Here is a 20,679-nt window from a genome sequence, read left to right as displayed (position 1 = left end):
CTCATCTCTGGAACTTCTCCTTGCTCTAATGTGAAGACCTCTTGAAATTTCTTATTCAGTTCCTCACACACTTCCTTACTATCGTTTGTAGTGAATCCGTCTGCCCCTATCCTAAATTTCATTATCTGTTCCTTCAATGTTATTTTTCTCCTGATGTGGCTGCGCAATAATTTAGGTTGTCTTTGCCTTGCTTGTGATGTCAATTTCGTATTGCCCATCTGCCTCTCTTCTCAACCTGACTTATTCATTCCTGGCATTCTGGTATCTTTCTCTGCTCTCAAGTGTCCTGTTATTCCTATAGTTTCTCCATGCCCTTGTACTTCGTTGCTTAGCTAGCCTACATCTCTGATTTAAACCATGGGTTTCTCATCTGCATTTAGTTTTTTATTCCTTTTGGACCGGGACAAGTTTGTCTGCTGCCTTCTTACACTTCTGCGTGATGTAGTCCATCATGTCTTGGCTCTGTTGTGTTGCATAGTTTTGTTTCAAAAATTTCACTCGATAATTGTCTATCTTTTATAATTCCAATTCTTTCCAACAACTCTTATGTTTGTACGTGTTAAATTATCTCTTTTTTTAAGAATTGTTCCATTGAGCCACATTCCTTTCCAAATGTTGGGCTCATTTCCTTTCATCTAATGCATCTGTTCACCTGTCAGTGAGTAGATTCTCAGGAGTTGGCTTGTTGTGGTGGTTGCATCGTGGGCAGGGTCAGTAATTAGGTCTTTGTGGGAAAGACCTTGTTAAAATTCAAACTGTGTATGTATACACTCTGGCTTCCTGTCCCCTGACAGTGAATTATTCATTCCTGATTTTTATACTATGCCTGAAACGCTCTACGTATTACTGGGTTTAGTCACTGTAACTTGTTTTCAGTCCTTTACTGTTTGTGTACCGTATTCATGTGTTTTTGCTATAATAATATTAATTATTATTTTTACTGACCACTTATTTAAGAATTTGTTTATTTACGTTTATTTTTGTTTATCTTATTACGTTTTTGAATTTTAAAAATTTTTAAAGTTTCGCTTTTGGCTAGATACTCCATTCTCTTAATTTGTTCAGTCTTCAGAAAACGTATAACTTGTCAAACAATGGATAACTAAGCTGAGATGGCTTATTATTTATAAATCAAGTCAAATATTTATACAGGTAAAGTACATACAAGGTGAGATACAAAACGTTGATGGATTTATAGATAGAGCTAGTACATACAATGCCTAAAGCCACTATACGCTGCTCGAAACGCTTTGCGTAATAGTGGCTTTAGGCATTGTATGTACTAGTTCTATCTATAAATCCATCAACGTTTTGTATCTCGCCTTGTATGTATGTACTTCACCTGAATAAATATTTGATTTGATTTATAAATAATAAAGCCATCTCAGCTTAGTTACCCATTGTTTGACAAGTTATACGTTTTCTGAAGACTGAAAAAATTAAGAGAATGGAGTATCTAGCCAAAAGGGAAACTTTAAAAATTTTAAAAATTCAAAAACGTATTGTTTATACATAACCCATCTTCCTGTTTTGGTAGTACTTATAGTAACGATGAGGAACATAGTATATATACCAACGTACAGCGAAATTAGAAAATAGAAATCTGAACTATTGAGTTGGAGAAACCGGAAAACAATTTTTTACTTGTGTGGCTTTGACAAATTAACTAACCTAACTTAACCCTCCTAGGCCTAGTATACGATATCTGAGGCCTAGTGTAGTACATGTGTGTTCTATACTAGGCCTAGGAATATTTAAGTTTGTTTTTTAAATTTATTTTAAAAGAATTCCTTACTAGTCAGTACACTATCTAAAATCTAAGTACGTACGAATTTGTGACTTTCAAGTCAAATCAAATGTTTATTCAGGTAAAGTACATACATACAAGGTGTGATACAAACATTGATGGATTTATAGATAGAGCTAGTACATACAATGCCTAAAGCCACTATTACGCAAAGCGTTTCGGGCAGCAGGTAGGTTACAGGGAGTTAATTAGGTAGTACTTAGTGTTTATCTTAAACTGGTTGGGAGAGGTACAGTCTTTAACATGATTGGGAAGACACAATTGACATATATATTTATATATATTTATACATGTATATATAAATATGAGTTCTTACATTCTTGTACAGCCATTAGCATGCATAGCGTTTCAGGCAAGTCCTTAATACTAATTTTCAAACACGCACATCCCCAGGAAGCAGCCCACTGCAGCTGTCTAACTCCCAGGGTACCTATTTACTGCTAGGTGAACAGATGTATTAAGGTGAAAGAAACTCTGCCCATGCCTTTCCACCTCCGCCAGGGATCGAACCTGGACCCTCAAGACTACGAAATCCGAGCACTGTCCACTCAGCCGTCAGGCCCCAACTTGACTATTGACGACAGTCACAATAGGTACTATTTAAACAGGAGGATGGGTTGTTAAAGACAACTCGTTTTCTTGGAGACAGAAAGCCTGTGTATATATTTTAAGCCTGAATCCAATCTACCACCCGCAGATGGATCTATTGACTTTTTCCAGGATGCCACCTTGGTATACCTACTTCCTACTAGGTGAAGAGAGGCATTAGGTGAAAGTAGACGTGCTCAATAAATTCTGTCTAGGCTGGGAATCTGTAGCGAGTAAACCTTATACTTATACTTGCGCCATTATCTCGTCTTAATGGCGTAACTAATTAGCACTAACTACACAAGCTATAATCCTATCCCTATTTACAGGTAACAGTTCTTCCATCCTCCTATCTTATTGGAGGGAGCTGAGGTATAGTCACCATATATAAGCAAGCGATATGAGAATAGCCATCAGTACAATTTCCAGTCAAGAATGTAGTACTCGGCGTATGCAGTTCTAATCGACCCCATGACGCTACAGCTTCGACACAGAACAGACAGCAGACTAGGACCACATCGAACTACAACGCTCTCCCACATAGAGCTCCGCGACTCCGGCCTCACTCAGCTCTCTGCTCTGCTCCAAGCTCCGTCTCAACGTCTACGACACTGCTGTATCCAGGACTACTAAATAAATATGAAAACCCCACTAAATACTGTGTATCTAATCTACTCAACAACGTAACATAATCGTACGTTACAAATCTAACCCGGAATCTGATATTGTGTCGAGAACGTAGACCACTATACTAGAGGACCCAATTTTTACGATTCTGAAATTTTGACACGATCCAGTCATCCTGCGGGGGGGGGGGGGACTCGTACTGTATATTAGTCTGTATTACTCTTCACTTTATGTCCGTCACCACCGGCGGGTGAATGTGCTCCCGGGCACGAAGCAATAACTCCCGGGTACTCGCAAAGCTTATTTAGAAGGGGGAGTTATCAGGGGAAAGCGCCAAACCTTTACGACTATATAGCACTGGGAAGGGATCAGGATAAGGATTTGGGATGGAACGGAGGGGGAAGGAATGGTGCCCAACCGCTTATTTGGGAGAGAATCCACATTTAGACCGCAATTCCCTGTATCATATATGCATGTATATCATTTCAAAACTTCTTATGTTTTTGTATTGCTTTAAAATGCAATATTTAGAGCAAGAAAATGAAGATATATAAATTTAAGCTGTTGGAGGTTATCAACACGGTGTAGATAACAGGGGAGTGAAGACCTGAGTGAAGGTAGTGGCTTTACAAGAATGTAATTACTATGCTATGTATCCTCACAATCCCAATGTACCTTCTTGTATATATATATATATATATATATATATATATATATATATATATATATATATATATATATATATATATATATATATATATATATATATATAAATAAATAATTAAAATAAGGTAAACGTACATTTACTGTTATTGCTGTGGTGTTAATGGCTTGTCCTTGATGTATTATCATGAGGTTTACTACATCTTATAACCGAATACAACAGAATGTTCGGAAGCAATGTAAGGACACTCTTGAGACTCATAAGGAGGTCAAGTGCTTTCTCGGGTATTTGAACTGGGGAAAAGCTCTTTTTTTATATATATATTTTCTCAATCTTTTTTTTTTTTCTCCTCGTCTTTCTCATTTTCTTTCCCTAAGGAACAACGTAACTTGAAATTATAGTAGATCATGGTATTCAATAAAACTAAGAGGTTGTCATGTATATTTTGTATAAATCACACAAGAGTTTGCCACAATAACCAACATACAGAAATATTTACATTGTCCTCACTGACCACAGTCACTCCCAAACAGCTGACCACACCCACGAACTAGGAAACACTGATACAAAAATTATATTGTTATTCATCTAAGTTTGAGGGCAAGAGACAAGCGAATAAACTGAAGGACTGCCAACATAACAGCATCCATAGAACGCATATATAATATATAATATATAATATATAATATAATAAATATAATATTATATAATAATATATAATATAATAATATATAATATAATATTTAATATAATATAAAATATATAATATAATATACACACTACAGAGAGCATGGTGTCGTGAAGACTGACATAACATTCACACAAAACTATTGTCTAATAGTTTTATAATGCAATAATTGCATTTTTAATAGTTATATAGTGATCACATAGAGGTTTTTATTTTTAAGTTAATATACCATTATATTAAATGTTTATACAGTATCTGCAAACTTTAAATTATTTCAAATTTTAAATATTATGTAACATAAACCTGAAATATTTAATATAAATCAAATATCACACTTGAAATGCAGCAAAAAACCCACAATATGAATGATGATAATACTGTATTGTAAAAAGAGAACTAAACTTATTTTTTCATAATGTGGGATTTTCTTATAAATCTTATAAATAATCTTATAAATAATAAATCTTATTTTCATTAAGCCTAGTTGCATAACGGGCAAAATAATGCACATCACAACTCTCATATCAATAGCACTAAATATTTTGCAGCAAATTGATAAAATGTGGACATGAGAGTTAGGCTGCACCATCCACCAAGTTGTACGACAAGGAAAGGAAGGAAGGAATTATCAGTGGACAGCGCCAAGCCATTACGACTATATAGCACTGGGAAGGGATCAGGATAAGGTTTTGGGATAGAACGGGGGGAAGGAATAAATAAAGAGCCAACAAGACCTTAGGACACGGGAGACATCTCCCGTCACGCAGGGTGCAGTCGCACCTCCACAGATCTCCAGTATCAGCTCTTGATACTGGTAATGGCTCAAAAGGGCCACCACTTACGGGCTATTCATGCCCGTGCCACCTTTTGGGTGGCTTAATTTTTATCAATCAATCGACCTTAGGAATACACAAGACGGCACCGCTCCTGTGCCAGGTAAGTCCACTACGGGCTCACCATGGCCCGTGCTATTTGCCCCGCTCCTGTGCCAGATAAGTTACGGGCTCACCATAGCCCGTGCTACTTGGAACTTGTTCCAAGGGTTCCAAGTAGCTGAATCTATAACAACAGCAATTAGGAATAGTCAAACGAACTTTGACGTTAAGAAAAAGACAATGGTTATTAAAGTGTACAAATCTCTGGTGCGCTCTCAAATCAGCCCGTCCTCCTAAGGTTTCCCAACGTGAAGAAAACGGTCGGTTTCAAGTGTCCTAACCTACCAGAGGACCCAAAACGGTTAAACGCATCGTAGCTAAAAGTAACATTACTGGGGAAACTCGTCAAAAATGTTGTCTAATTGTTTAATGAACTTAAATATTGCCTTCGTCACCTTGCTACTCAAACCCGGCTCAACAAAGGCAATTAAATTTAATGCTTGGACATCAGAAGTGTCCATATAAGTATAATATATTAGGATGAATTATAGTCTCGAAAATGATAAAATAAGACATGAATGTGATTTATTTACAGGAGTTGCATGCGTCCACAACTACCAAGAAAGTTCCTCCAAGATACCTGGGTATATAATATACAACAATAATACTGAAACTGGCTTACAGTACTTACATAAAAGTGGATTAATCTATTAATAGAAAACCACAAGAAGGGAACGGAACTATCAGGAGAAAGCCCCAAGTCATTACGACTATATAGCTCTTGGAAGGGATCAGGATAAGGGTTTGGGATGAGAGGGGGGGGGAGGAATGGTGCACAACCACTTGGACTGTCGGGGATTGAAGCGAGGCCGTCGCTCTACGGTCCAGCCCAAGTCGGTTACACGAGAGTGATGGTATATGTTATCAATTTTAATTACGAAAACAAATGGCCATTTCCTAGTGTACAATATATATGCACGATGTACTGTACATAAATCGGACGCTACCAAAGCCTACAGGTAACACAGCTATGATATGTACGAGTGACGTTGCTCGTCACACAGCTCTTGGTGATGGTCAGTGTAACAATGAAAAGGCCTTCTTGAAATACCTTGATGATCATAACATTGTTGTGACTGATACAGCCAAGGCCGTTTATTGTGGTGTGGGCTGGATTATGTTGCGTATAGCCTAGCAGATAACATTAAAGTTAGGCTTGCTCCAGAACTAGTAAGTGATCATATTGCAATATGTACAGTAGTACATTGTTGTGGATAATTCGTCCAGACCCCATTCTGGGGTTAAAATAAAAATTCCAGTCAATCTTAAACTGCATTTCAAGGCTTACATTCACAAGTGGTACACTGGTACACTGGGTATACACCAACATCAGTGGACCACTTTTATAGCGATCTTGTCAGTGTCGTTACTGGTCATTATAATTAAAGAGGATCGTTCATCCTCCTAGACAGAGAATCCTATTATTATTATTATTAAAGACCGAGCTGAAGTACTTCAACTTGCCAACAGTTCTAAGCAAAACAAAACAGCTGGCAACTTACTAACATTCCTCAATGGCAATTAAGCTTTTGATGGACTTAAGGGTCAACATAAGAACACACATTGGGAATAATTCCTATAAGGTATCAGAACTAGAACCTTATCGGAAATGTGGAAAAAAAAATTAAAATGGCTTTATAACTATACTGTTTGGTGCACATATTTAAAGACGGCGATATACTTAACGGCACGACGATATTCTTAGATTGGAGTACCAAATCAAGGGAATGGTGGCAGGCGTGTTGTTGTGGGTCTTTGTTACTACCGACATTGTCACAGGTGAGAAGATTGGTGATACCACAGGTGAGGTATTGCTCAAGATATCATCTCTCCTACGAAACACAACCAGATGTAATTAGAGAAATTTTCTAGACGTTTTCACACAACTAAGGGAGACGTCTCGCTACACACTTGAGGGGGAACATCGTTCAGCGGTTGGCTTCAACGTGACGCCAGCTGGGTCAGGTGTGGCGCCAGCTGGGTCAGGTGTGGCGCCAGCTGGGTGACGCCACACCTGACGTGGCGCCTCATCATTTATGGTGTTTGTAATGCTCGTCTGAAACACCAGTTGATTCATCGTTTTTAAATCACGAATTACAAAGGCTGTTGTTGAGGCTATCAGTCGGTGGACTGATATTTTGGACGCGGGAAAATGCTGCAGCATTTACGAGCTAACTTAGCATTACGCTAAAGTTAACTGTTACAATGAAAAACAGTAAAATCTAATATGCACGAGAAATTTATAAGTTTCCAATTAACATGCCGGCATAAAAGACCCAATATTAACACCACAAGTGGGGACACAAAGAAATCCCACCGTGATATATCGGTGAGAAAATCAATTAGAGAAATGAGCATCGAACCCTCGACCTCAAATTCAAATAAGTTTATCGAGGTATAAATACACACAAAGGGATGAGGTTGCTCAAGCTATTCTCACCCCGTTCAGTACAGCGTGTTGATTCATCGTTTTAAAAATGACACATCACAAACAATTAACATATTACGGGACATTGAGCGATAAATATATACATTTCTTACTTGCCCTCAATCTGGGTACTGTCAAACCGCGTACCTTACCCTTGGACCATGACGTGATAGAGCGGATTAAACCTGAGATTTCACTGAATCCACAGAACGTCTGGAGACTGAAGCAGGAGCGTATGGTGGAATTATTATTAACATCTTCATTGACAATTTAATTACAATTTTCCCTAATCTGAGGATTTCAATTAAGTCTAATTAAAGTGAGGATAATGCTGGTATTCACTGTCACACAGGACAGAGGGTCATACATAAGACAATAGGTTTAAACTGTAGTATGGTGGAAGAACTCCATTATCTATACCAGAGTGTGTGAGGGTTATATGTAAAATCTGAACTGGCTTCAGTAGACGTCCTGTAGATTTGGTGGAATTCCAGGATATACAACTTGTACCATGTCGTGGTCCAGAGGTAAGGTGTTCGGCTTGCAGTACCCAAGTTGAAGATTCGAATCCCTTCATTTCTCCAGTTGATTTTCTCATTGCAAGTGGTGATAGCGTCGCTATAATAAGTTTCTTGTGGATGCCATCACAAGAAGTGGGGTTCATGACATAATTGGAGTATAATTTATCATGATTATTTAAAATGAGAAGGTCGTATAAACCAGTTATTTGCTAACGCATTTATGGCAGTTGTAAACATTGCAGTTTACATTGGTAACCAGTAATGCAATAATAAAGGTTCTTTTAAAGGTCAAACAATGCTATAGACAAAAATAGTGATTGCAACGAAAACGGGCATTAAGCGAATGACAGCGACGTCAAGATGTCGTTATTCCACACCTCTGATAATATCATCATGTGATATTTTCTCATAACGTCATTCATTTATTCAACTGGTATTGGTCTTCACTTGGTGACGGGATTTTTTTCCAGTGGATGACTTCAGGGGTACTAGGCTACTTCCGCCAGGGTCGCAGCACTAGCCTAGTCAGATTCGATCAGTGTTTTTTAATGTAATTCAGGATATCTTACAGGCTTCAGTTGATCTAAACATCTTAAAATATTAAAATTTTACTTATAAAGATTTAAGAAAATGTCTAACGTACAATATTTTATACACGATGTTCTTGTAGCGAAAGTGGGTGGTGTTGAAGGCAAAATAATAGCTGCCCAGATGCTGATATATTAAAGCAATGCAGACAATTCTGCACCATTTTATAGATGGAAAAGAGCAGGTCAAAATTGGTCTGATAGTGTGCATACCTTGCGTGTTAGAATCAAATATTACCAATACATTTACAACAGATTTATTATTTTTATCCAAGCTTCATATGACAGGAAAAATCTCAACAACGTGGCGTGAAGTTAAAATACTGTACTGAGTTCTTAAAACTGGGCTCTGATGGGCTTTGAATTACTCCAGAAACAGGTGGATGACTGTCCCTTTGGCACTTGGATGACTGTCCCAGTAAGACAAGGCCCAGATCAACACAGTGGCCTCATTATCAACACAGGATCCCGATGATGAAGACTGGCCAGATGATCAACAATTGTTCAGGATGATCAAGACAGTAGCCGGATGATCCCAACAGCGGTTGGATGATCAACAATTGTTGTGGATGAAGAAAGTGATTAGATGATGAAGACAACGGCCGGATGATCAACGCAACAGGTGGATGAGAAATGCCACCGGGGTAAGGATGAGGAGAATACGTGGATGAGACCCCCTGGGAGCGGAGTTGCAGCCGTCATAGGTGCAGGTGAGGATGCAGCCAGTCAGCTGCTCCCCGCCAAACTTGAAGACCCCGCACTGGGAGTCCATGTTTTCCAGCACACACGTCCTGATCATCAGCGACTCTCCGGTCACAGCTGCCAGGCGAAGGGAACTGGGCGTTAGTAGAATCGTTTGTCGTGGTGGTTCAGGTGAGATGTGGTGTAAGGCTGTGTTGTGGCCGTGTGGTTGTGTCGTATATTGTGTGGTTGTCGTATGTATTAAACACGAATTAGGCTGCAACCAGAGGAATAATTTATCCTTACTATGAACCCTCTGGGGCTAATGGATTAAATGTATTCGAAAGACATGCGAATATGAGTCTTGAACAACTCATTTCTTCTTCGTCGTGGTTGTCGTCGATGTCGGGATAGTCGTATTGGTAGTCAGGTTATTCGTAGCTGTCGTCGGTGTACTTGGAGGGGTCGTCGGGATGGTCTCAATGGGCCGCTGACTAACCTGAGGTACCGACGATCTTGACGCAGAAGTTAGCGGGGAACTGCCCGATGTGGCGTTCCTTGGGGACGTGGCAGTCATCCTCGAACTTGGAGTGCGCCGGGTGGAAAGGGTCGTCACAATTGATGTCGCTGCCGTTCTTGGAGGAGCACTTGTAGCAGCTGATGCCGCTCGCTAGTGCTGCAGTGGAAGAAGACCAGAACCATGAGAGGGAGTGGTGGGAGAGGCCACATACAGGATTGTGGTGGGAGGGCAGCTGCACTGTCCAGAGCAACTACACAGCTGCTTTCAATAAGGCTACTCAGTAGTGGCAATTTCAGTCAGGCAGCGACTGGTGCCACTTAATGGAGAGATTCTGCTAGAGATGAGCAGTACAGTCTTTCCTTAGACCAAACTGTCGACCACACAGTAACTCTTGGTCAAAAAATGTAATTTACTGAGATAATGTCTTAAGAACTTTGCCAATAACTGAAAGCAGTGACATTAGTGTAGTTACTGACTACTGAACAACTCTGTGGACTAAAATTACGTTTGCCTTCCTCCGTAGAGAGGGTCGAATTCCATCCCTTCTTCCCTCTCCGTCTCTCCCTCTCTGTTAAAGGGAGCATTGCAATAAACATAACCTACTGTTTATTGGAACATGTCGGTCATGAAACCTCGTCTATGACAGAATAATATACAAGAGTGAGAGGACGCGGAGTGGAAGCGCAGTCAGCGCACACTTACACAAGTCAGCAAGCAGCAACACCACCGCTACTACACCAATCACCCGGGAACGAACAAATCGGAGCACTGCCATTTTCTGTGAATTAAAAAAAATTAATTTAGTGATTGAAATGGAAAAAAAAAAAGGTATTGGCAGAGATGTTCTTTGTGGTGTTGGTGGCGGTGGAACTTTTGTATTAATGTCTACAGGAGAGTTAGACGTTGCTCTTCATGCCCATGGATTTTTTTGTGGGGTTCATGACACATTATTGGATGGTTGTGGGGTTCATTTTTCTTTTCTTTTTTTTTTTTTGAGATATATACAAGAGTTGTTACATTCTTGTACAGCCACTAGTACGCGTAGCGTTTCGGGCAGGTCCCTGGAATACGATCCCCTGCCGCGAAGAATCGTTTTTTCATCCAAGTACACATTTTACTGTTGCGTTAAACAGAGGCTACAGTTAAGGAATTGCGCCCAGTAAATCCTCCCCGGCCAGGATACGAACCCATGACATAGCGCTCGCGGAACGCCAGGCGAGTGTCTTACCACTACACCACGGAGACTGTTAGACTCATGACACATTATTGGATGGTTGTGGGGTTCATGACACATTATTGGATGGTTGTGGGGTTCATGACATTATTGGATGGTTGTGGGGTTCATGACATTATTGGATGGTTGTGGGGTTCATGACATTATTGGATGGTTGTGGGGTTCATGATATTATTGGATGGTTGTGGGGTTCATGACACATTATTGGATGGCTGTGGGGTTCATGACACAATATTGGATGGTTGTGGGGTTCATGACACAATATTGGATGGTTGTGGAGGTCATGACAATATTGGATGGTTGTGGGGTTCATGACACATGACCTAAATTTGATTTTTATCACAAATATAAATTGTTTAACTTTGTACTAAACCGATTTTGCATCGCTAACATTCCCACCAGCGACCACAGCATGAGTATGCCGTCATGAATTGTCCAATTAAACTAGATTATAGAGAGTGTGGCGGGCGCGGCGTGACGGTCGAGGGAGTCCGCTGAGAAGCCGCTGTTCTTCTCTTGTTTCCGTTTTCTCGCTCTGGATTTTACTTCCATTCCCTAATTTCGCTTTGTTTTCCTTATCGCCATTTTCGTTTCTCTCATTTCATTTCACCTCGTCTACCGTCCTCCGCGTGCTTCTCTTCCGTTCTCTTCCTTTCCCCTATTCCTTCACTATATTTGCTTCATCCAGTACTTCTCTTCCTCTGTGTTCGCCTTTCCCTTCGTCTCTCTTCTTCCCCGTCATCTTTCTTCCTCCTTTATCCTCCATTCACAGTGTAGCTGGTACGCGCATGTTTTTGTTTATGTGGAGGCAAACACCCATCTGGAAGGATTTATTTGTATATGCATGATTGTTTATTTAATTATTCAGCCCGTGTATCCATCCTGTGTGGTGGGGGGGGGGGGGTAAGGGATGTTGCAGGTATGCAGTGTATAAAGGAACTGAACCTCAATATTCCTTTAGCTAGGATAGTTACAGAATTGGTATATTAGTTTGTAATCATATACTTAGACAAATCTATTTCCATCTTAGCTTCATTAGATTTTCGATCAGGGACCGTACGTGGTGCTCGGGTCGGGTCGCACCGTACGAGGTGCTCGGGTCGGGTCGCACCGTACGTGGTGCTCGGGTCGGGTCGCACCGTACGTGGTGCTCGGGTCGGGTCGCACCGTACGTGGTGCTCGGGTCGGGTCGCACAGTACGTGGTGCTCGGGTCGGGTCACACCGTACGTGGTGCTCGGGTCGGGTCGGGTCGCACCGTACGTGGTGCTCGGGTCGGGTCGCACAGTACGTGGTGCTCGGGTCGGGTCACACCGTACGTGGTGCTCGGGTCGGGTCGGGTCGCACCGTACGTGGTGCTCGGGTCGGGTCGCACAGTACGTGGTGCTCGGGTCGGGTCGGGTCGCACCGTACGTGGTGCTCGGGTCGACCCCGTAACATCGTGCCATTCAAGTATTGGTATTGGGAGCTCCCCCGTGAATGCAAACATGCTACCGGAGCATGCATTCAACATGTCAATATCGGAATTCTGTATAATGAATATAGAACTCTGCAGACTCGACACCGAGTATTTCATCCCCGCCGACTTCAAAAAGGGTAACATTTGGTCCGACTCCTCTTAAAAAGGAGGCAATAGGGCTGACCCCAACCCGCCTGTGACAGTTCCTCCACACCCACCAGTCACCCTGTAAAGTTTAATGAGGTTTGCCCCAAGGGTCTGTTTTCTAACCTTGGGCAGACTAAAAAAAACATCATAAATGAGAATGTCTTTTTGTCTAAGAATGGAGGCCAGACACCTGGTGCTTGCCTCACAACTTCGCAGGGATATGGCCTGGGGTACGGGAGAGGCATATGCTGATTGGGGTCGCCAGAATTCAAAAGTTAAGTGTGTCACGGTGACATACTAATCCCACATGACTGTTTTTAAGAATTGTTCGCAAGATATGTCTGGCTAAATATTTGAAGAATTTACATTTCAAAACTATATTTTCATATAGGAAAAATTATGCACTGATCTCAGGAAAATAATCAGAAATTTTCTAATACTGTTCTTCCCATAGCAGCATATTACATATGATTTTACCTGAATTTACTTGACGCCTACTGTAGTGGCCTCGACAAGGACAGACTTGTCAAGGATCAGACCCCTCAATTGTCATCCCACAGCCTCAGAGGCTTTTTCAAGTTCTGTCCTTTTCTCAAAGCCAAAGGGAATCTATTATATTTTTAATATTTCACACTAGGCTGCTAGACAGAGACAAACATATATAGCCTTGCAAAGAGACCGGGTCGACCAGTGCAAAAAGACACAAAAACTTAGTCGGGAAAGTTAAGTTGGAAGCCCCCTTGGGAATTAGTGATCACAGTGTATTGATCATTGAGTTCCTGGTAGAGCTAGGATTTATCTCCCCCCCCCAAAAAAAAGAACTAGGAAACAAAGGGGCTGGCGTACCGGAAGGGGGAATTATGAGGAGATGAGAAGTTTCCTGAGGGATATACCATGGGACACAGAACTCACTGCCAAGACCATACAAAACATGATGAACTATGTCACCCAAAAGTGTCAGGAGGCAGTAAACAGCTTTATCCCGGCCCAAAAGGAAAAATCTGATAAGCAAAAGAAGAATCCGTGGTTTAATGGGGCATGTATTTCCTCAGTTCCTCAGCTAAGGAACTGGACAAAAGGGCGTGGAGGAATTTCCGAAATAATAGAATACCTGGAGGCCTGGTCGACGACCGAGCCGCGGGGACGCTAAGCCCCGGAAGCACCTCAAGGTAACCTCAAGGTAACACCAGAAAGCAGAGAGAGATACCAGAGAACCAGGAATGAGTATGTTAGTGAGAGAAAAGAAGCTGAGAAAAAGTATGAAAATTATATAACAAATAAAGCCAAGACCGAACCAAAGCTACTCCATAGTCACATCAAGAAGAAGAAAACAGTGAAAGAATAGGTGATGAAACTTAGAACGGGTGAGGACAGGTATACAGAGAATGACAAAAGGTGTGTAAAGAACTCAACAAGAGGTTCCAGGAGGTCTTCACAACAGAACGAGGAGAGGTCACTGCACTAGGAGAGATGGCAGTAAACCAGGCGACCTTTGTGGGAGCCGACCTGTGAGATTTATATTTATTTAATTTATATGAATTTATATTTACGTTAATTTATATACTTCGATAGCAATTTGTATGATAATGAGTGGACTGTATTTCTGCAATAATCTCATAATCTCACAAATCGATCCTCTACACATTAGGGGGGGGGGGTTTATATTAATTGAATATATATGCAGCCAATCAAACTACAGTATTAGACTACATACATTGAAGAGGTTCCTTATCTTATAGTACAGCAGACCTTAATCCACCAGGTATAACCAGGATGTAGACACCACATTTTCCCTCTTTGAGGTAGCTTCCATCACCCTGGTAACTGATGCACAAAGCATGCTTCCTCGTCTTGACCTGTCAAAAGGGCGCTAGCTGTAAAGCCAGATTCCTATATATGACAAGCTATATCAGAGAAAACACTGTACATGGAACCTTAAAGACCTGGCTTAATTACCTTCAAACATAGGAATGTGCCTAAATGCCAACAGCGACTGCCCTGACAGGTACAAGAGGAGTGTTGTTAACGCATATGTCGACCGTGCTCTCAGCCACAGCTCAGAATGGAAGCAAGTCGACGAAGACTTGGCAAGTCAGGGCAGTCGCTGTTGGCATTTAGGCACATTCCTATGTTTGTTTCCTTAGTGTAGAAACTAAGTGTATCTAAGTGTATCTTAGTGTATCTTAGTGTATCTGCCTTACCCCTGTAGGGTAAGGCAGGTCCTAGTCAATAACGGCTTCTCCAATGGTTTCATCGAAGACATCATAAGAAGGAAAGTGAAAAGCCATGCAACCTCTGAAGAGACAACTAACACAACACCTATACCCCCTATTAGACTATTTTACAGGAACTTCTTTTCCACAGCTCATAAAACGGAGGAAAGGGTCCTGAAAGATATTGTTAATAGAAACGTTATCCCTACAGACAAAAATCAGAGGATACAACTGACGATTTACTATAAAACCAGAAAAACGGCCAGCCTTCTCATGAGAAACTCTCCAGACACAAAACAGAACGCTTTAAAAGAGACTAACGTCGTCTATGCCTTCAAATGCCCATTTGGGGACTGTAAGCTCCAAAAAACCCAGTATATAGACAAGACAACAACATCTCTTTCTAGGCGTTTAACGATGCATAAGCAACAGGGCTCCATTAAGGAACATATAATCTCTTTCCACAACCAAACCATCGCCAGAGAAATCCTAGTAAACAACACAGAAATCATCGATAGATACAGCGATAGCAGGCGGCTTGACGTTTGCGAGGCACTACACATCAAGAAGTCAACACCAGCAATCAACAGCCAATTATTGCACAACTATATTCTACCCACCTCAAGACTCCGCTCCAATATAGAAGCATCAAGAAATATGGACCAATAGGCTTTCTACAAACACTTCTATTCAATACCCATTGTTTGTGTTCTGTCTTGTGTTGATACTTTTAATACCCTATTAATATCCCCTCTTGTTCTGTCTTGTGTTAATGCCACATCACCCCTCCCACCTCACTCAAATGTAGATATAAAATTGGAGATACGTAAGTTCTAATCAGTCGTGTATTTGTGAACTAAAGTCTTTGAAAATGTAATAAGTTTTACGAAACGCGCCCGTGTCGCGTCAGACTAGAAATAAAAATGAATTTTGGAGAATTAATCTTAAAGAATTGAAAGAATTAAACAGTGAAGCGTAATGTACGAAAGATTGAGAAAATTCGTGTTAGAATTATTAATCTTACTTTTTCGGTCATATTTAATAATATATATATATATATATATATATATATATATATATATATATATATATATATATATATATATATATATATATATATATATATATATATAATATATATATATATATAATATATATCGTTTAACAACCTGGGTACCCATTTTACTGTTGGGTAAACAGACACACCGTGTGTAGGGTGTCACTGCCTAGCCCCGTGTGTGTGTAGGGTGTCACTGCCTAGCACCGTGTGTGTGTGTAGGGTGTCACTGCCTAGCACCGTGTGTGTAGGGTGTCACTGCCTAGCCCCGTGTGTGTGTGTGTAGGGTGTCACTGCCTAGCACCGTATGTGTAGGGTGTCACTGCCTAGCCCTGTGTGTGTGTAGGGTGTCACTGCCTAGCCCTGTGTGTGTGTAGGGTGTCACTGCCTAGCACCGTGTGTAGGGTGTCACTGCCTAGCACCGTGTGTAGGGTGTCACTGCCTAGCACCGTGTGTAGGGTGTCACTGCCTAGCACCGTGTGTGTAGGGTGTCACTGCCTAGCACCGTGTGTAGGGTGTCACTGCCTAGCACCGTGTGTAGGGTGTCACTGCCTAGCACAGTGTGTAGGGTGTCACTGCCTAGCACCGTGTGTAGGGTGTCACTGCCTAGCACCGTGTGTGTAGGGTGTCACTGCCTAGCACCGTGTGTGTAGGGTGTCACTGCCTAGCACCGTGTGTGTAGGGTGTCACTGCCTAGCACCGTGTGTGTAGGGTGTCACTGCCTAGCACCGTGTGTAGGGTGTCACTGCCTAGCCCCATGTGTGTAGGGTGTCACTGCCTAGCCCCATGTGTGTAGGGTGTCACTGCCTAGCCCCATGTGTGTAGGGTGTCACTGCCTAGCCCCATGTGTGTAGGGTGTCACTGCCTAGCACCGTGTGTGTAGGGTGTCACTGCCTAGCATCCTGTGTAGGGGTGCCATTGCCTAGCACCGTGTGTAGGGGTGCCATTAACTCCCTGGCACCATGTAGGACGTCACTACCCAAGCAGCAAATATAGGATGTCACTCGATGGCACCCCTTTAGGACGTCACTTTAGTTCACTGGCACCACGTATTGGCACTCCTTAATTCGATCCTTGGAACTATGTAGGGAGTGTGCCTAATATCTTGCTCGCCTGGCGTGAGGTTTCATGGGTAGACCGTCAGCCCTAACGCCCTACGAGCGTTTATTCTGTCAAGCTGGCAAAACATAGCCATCGCCTCTCCTGCACCTCCGTCAACACCCAGACCTCCCTTGATCCCCCCTCGTCTTTATATTACGCCAGCATGCAAACTCTCACTGTGTGTTGTCTTGCGGTAAAGGTCGATGAAGTAAGACTTATCCCATGGCACTGAGATCTTTCACACTGCTCTCTCAGGAAAGACTGGACTCCCTCAGGTCCTCAGGCTTCTGCGCAGCCCCCGACCACTCCAGGTGCCCATCCTCTCCCTACGCTCCCTACTCTCACTGTTCTCCTCCAACTCTAAATCTACACATTTATAAACCTTAAGCTTGGTTTATATCACAAGTGTCGTCCCTTAAGGTCAGAAATTTATCCTTCAATGGGTATTTAAATTCTTATTTAGCAATGAGAGATGATTACTAGGTAGACATCGTATGCCTGGCAGTGCAATCCGTGCCTTCGATCTCATCGAATACTGTGCGAACTTGCTAATAAATTAAAGAGCGGTATATCCTTTTTTTGGTTTTGCTTAAATGCATGTTCAACGTTTACAAAACCTGAATGAAGATCATACGAGACAACTTATTTCGTGTGTACTGTACTTTGTCTAGATGAACTACCAGCCTACGTCAGATGTTTCCATAGCAACGCCCCGGTTGCCAGAGATGATAGGCCGATACCCTAGAGAATATACAAACTAGAGAGAGCATCATTGTCTCGTTTCTCCGAACCTGAATATAAATATTATTTATATTGAACATAAATATACAAACTGTGGCTGGTCACGTGACTGGTAGCACAAGAGTGAAGGCGATTAACTGGATATGCTTTGAATTAATAGCGTTTATGTAATAGTAATTATTTATATAATTCTGAGCGATGTATAGTATAGTAAGGGGTCCGGGTAGTCCAGTCGCACATCGAACACTTTATGCAGGGTAGACGTAAATCAATGTATCTATGTATTTATGTCTGTAGGTTAGATTAGCATTTTAAAAGCACTACAGTCCCCCCCTCTTCTGTACATAGCCTTCCCGGTTTGGTGCCTTCTTTTGATAATTACCTTACCTTACCCCCCTCTTCTGTGGTTGATTGTTCAATAAATCCCTGAACTATATGTTTAACAGACCACTCGCCCCGTCCGTGGAGGACAGAAGAAAATGTATACGTGCTGCTTAGCATTGTAAATGTGTGGCCACGTCTGTGGTAGAAAAATAATAATAATAATAATAATAATAATAATAATAATAATAATAATAATAATAAAAAGTACAGTCGGGTTAGTTCTCGACGCACACTCGAGCAACCCGTCCTCGACTCTAGTCCATTACATCAACCCGTCCTCGACTCAAGTCCATTACATTCAGCGGTCGACCCCACAGACGCATTCATAAATTTTAACATGCTGTTCATTCAAAACGGGAATTTTCTTCTCAAGTATAAATTAATATTATAATATATTGGCATATTGTGTATATATAGGCATAGGTTAGGTCAGGTGTTTAGGTTCTGTTGGCGATTATTTGTATTTGTAGTACGTGGGTGAAGCATTTATAGCGTTGTGATTCGAACAAAATTCGTCAGTGAAGCACTTGATCCAGATATGTTCGAACGTCAGCAGTTGTGAGTCGTGTGTAAACCGTTTTTCATTCATAAACAGGGGGTTTGGCGGGTGCATGGAATCACTTTTGGATCTTTGTTTGGAGGACGGGCTGATTACATCCAGCAGTCGACCCCACAGACGCATTCATAGATTTGTACATGCTGTTCATTCAAAACAGGAATTTTCTCAAATATAAATTAATATTGTAATAGCATATTTTGCATATACAGTATAGGTATAGGTTAAGTTAGGTGTTCAGGTTCTGTTGGCGATTATTTGTATTTGTAGTACGTGGGTGAAGCGTTGTGATTCGAACAAAATTCGTCAGTGAAGCACTTGTTCCGGAAGTGTTCGAACGAAATCAGTTGAGAGTCGTGTGCAAACCGTTTTTCATTCATAAACGGGGAGTTTGGCGAATGTATGAAATCACTTTTGGGTCCTTGTTTGGAAGACGGGCTGAATCGAGAATTGCGGATTCGAATCCCAGGCAGGAGAGAAATGGTTGGGCACATTTCTTTTCACCTAATGCCTTTGTTTACCTAGCAGTAAGTAGATACTCAGGAGTTAAGTCAGCTTGTTGTGGGGGTTGCATCTTGGGCAGGGTCTGTAATTCGACCATGGAGGAGGGGGGGTTGGGGAACTTGATAAAAGCTTAACGTGTACGAATATACTATGGCATCCTGTCCCCTGACACAATGCATTATTATATATTATAATAAAGGATGGCTAATTACAACATGGTATCCAGTATACAGTATTTTTATTATTGATAATGATAGGCGTTTTAAGCAGGTATGGAGGCTAAGACCCCTCATATATTGCAGTCCTGGACAGGGAGGATTGTCTGGGAGTCAGTCCTTAACTATTCACCTCTGTTCACCCAGCAGTAATTGGGTACCTGGTAGTTAACCAATTAGGAGTGAGGGGTCGTGTTCCAGGGATTTATTGTGGGTAAGGGGCTTACCATGAGCTATGGCAAGGGGAAAGCTTTGGGCTTGCCAAAAGGAGTGAATAGTTGTCTGTTCCTGTGCATTAAAGAAAAAAATAACTAAAAAGCTTCAGTTGACAAATATAACAATTTCAGCTGGTGCTGATGTAACTACAGTATTTCCATTTTCTTCTACAGGTATTGTGCTTTATTTTTCTTTATTCTATTCTCGGTTTTCTTAATTAGCAAGTGCATTAGTTACATAAAATTTGTTCTATTTAGAGTAGCTGGCCACTCTAAATTCATGCAAACTCAATCTTTTGTGCTTTATAATCACTTTTTGAGTTCTCATTTGCTTCAATATGCAAAGGCTATGCTAGTTTTTTTCTTTATTATTTGATATGATCATTTTCTATACTTTGGAGGCATAAGCAATCAGAAAATAACACAGCTCGAGCAAACAGTTACATGTGATGTTCGGCAGTACTGTATATACTAGTCCTCTAGTACAATGGTGAACTGCTTCGATACAATATTAAGCATGCTGGCTTCAATCCCATTGAAACACCTGGGCACGTTTCCATACGCTTGATGCCTTTGTTCACCCAGCAGTAACATAGGTACCAGGGACTTGTGCAACTGTTTTGGTCGCATTCTGGGGAAGATCATCAGTAACTGGCAAGGGGGACCTCGATAAGCTTGGTTAAGTGGTTCTTGCCCACAAAACAAGGAATTATAATTACAGTAACCACTCACCATAAATTTCACTTCAACCCTGGCCTTGGGTCGGGCTTGGGGAGTAGAGGAACTCCCAGAACCCCATCAAATAGGTA

General features: G+C 41.4%; 1 protein-coding gene across 2 annotated transcripts; it reads right to left on the bottom strand.

The window, feature by feature from the left end:
- Positions 1-4,117: 4,117 nt before the first annotated feature.
- On the bottom strand, positions 4,118-17,580 carry LOC123753973 (uncharacterized). Of its 2 annotated transcripts, XR_011223414.1 has the most exons (5): positions 17,433-17,580; positions 10,749-10,824; positions 10,026-10,202; positions 5,274-9,664; positions 4,118-5,108 (listed from the first exon to the last, which is right to left on the bottom strand). XR_011223414.1 is itself a non-coding variant. In XM_045736013.2 (4 exons), exons 2-4 carry the CDS (start codon positions 10,819-10,821, stop codon positions 9,456-9,458), a joined length of 459 nt encoding a protein of 152 aa, XP_045591969.1. In that variant the 5' UTR covers positions 10,822-10,824; positions 17,433-17,580; the 3' UTR covers positions 4,118-9,455. The 2 variants fall into 2 exon arrangements, 1 of the variants encoding a protein (XP_045591969.1); XM_045736013.2 differs by having other exon boundaries at positions 4,118-9,664.
- Positions 17,581-20,679: the final 3,099 nt, after the last annotated feature.

The sequence above is a fragment of the Procambarus clarkii genome, chromosome 6, assembly GCF_040958095.1.
Source record: "Procambarus clarkii isolate CNS0578487 chromosome 6, FALCON_Pclarkii_2.0, whole genome shotgun sequence".
In the NCBI taxonomy this organism is placed as follows: Eukaryota; Metazoa; Arthropoda; class Malacostraca; order Decapoda; family Cambaridae; genus Procambarus; species Procambarus clarkii.
The sequence above is the reverse complement of the archived record's forward strand: the minus strand, read 5'-3'. Positions and strand labels throughout refer to the sequence as shown.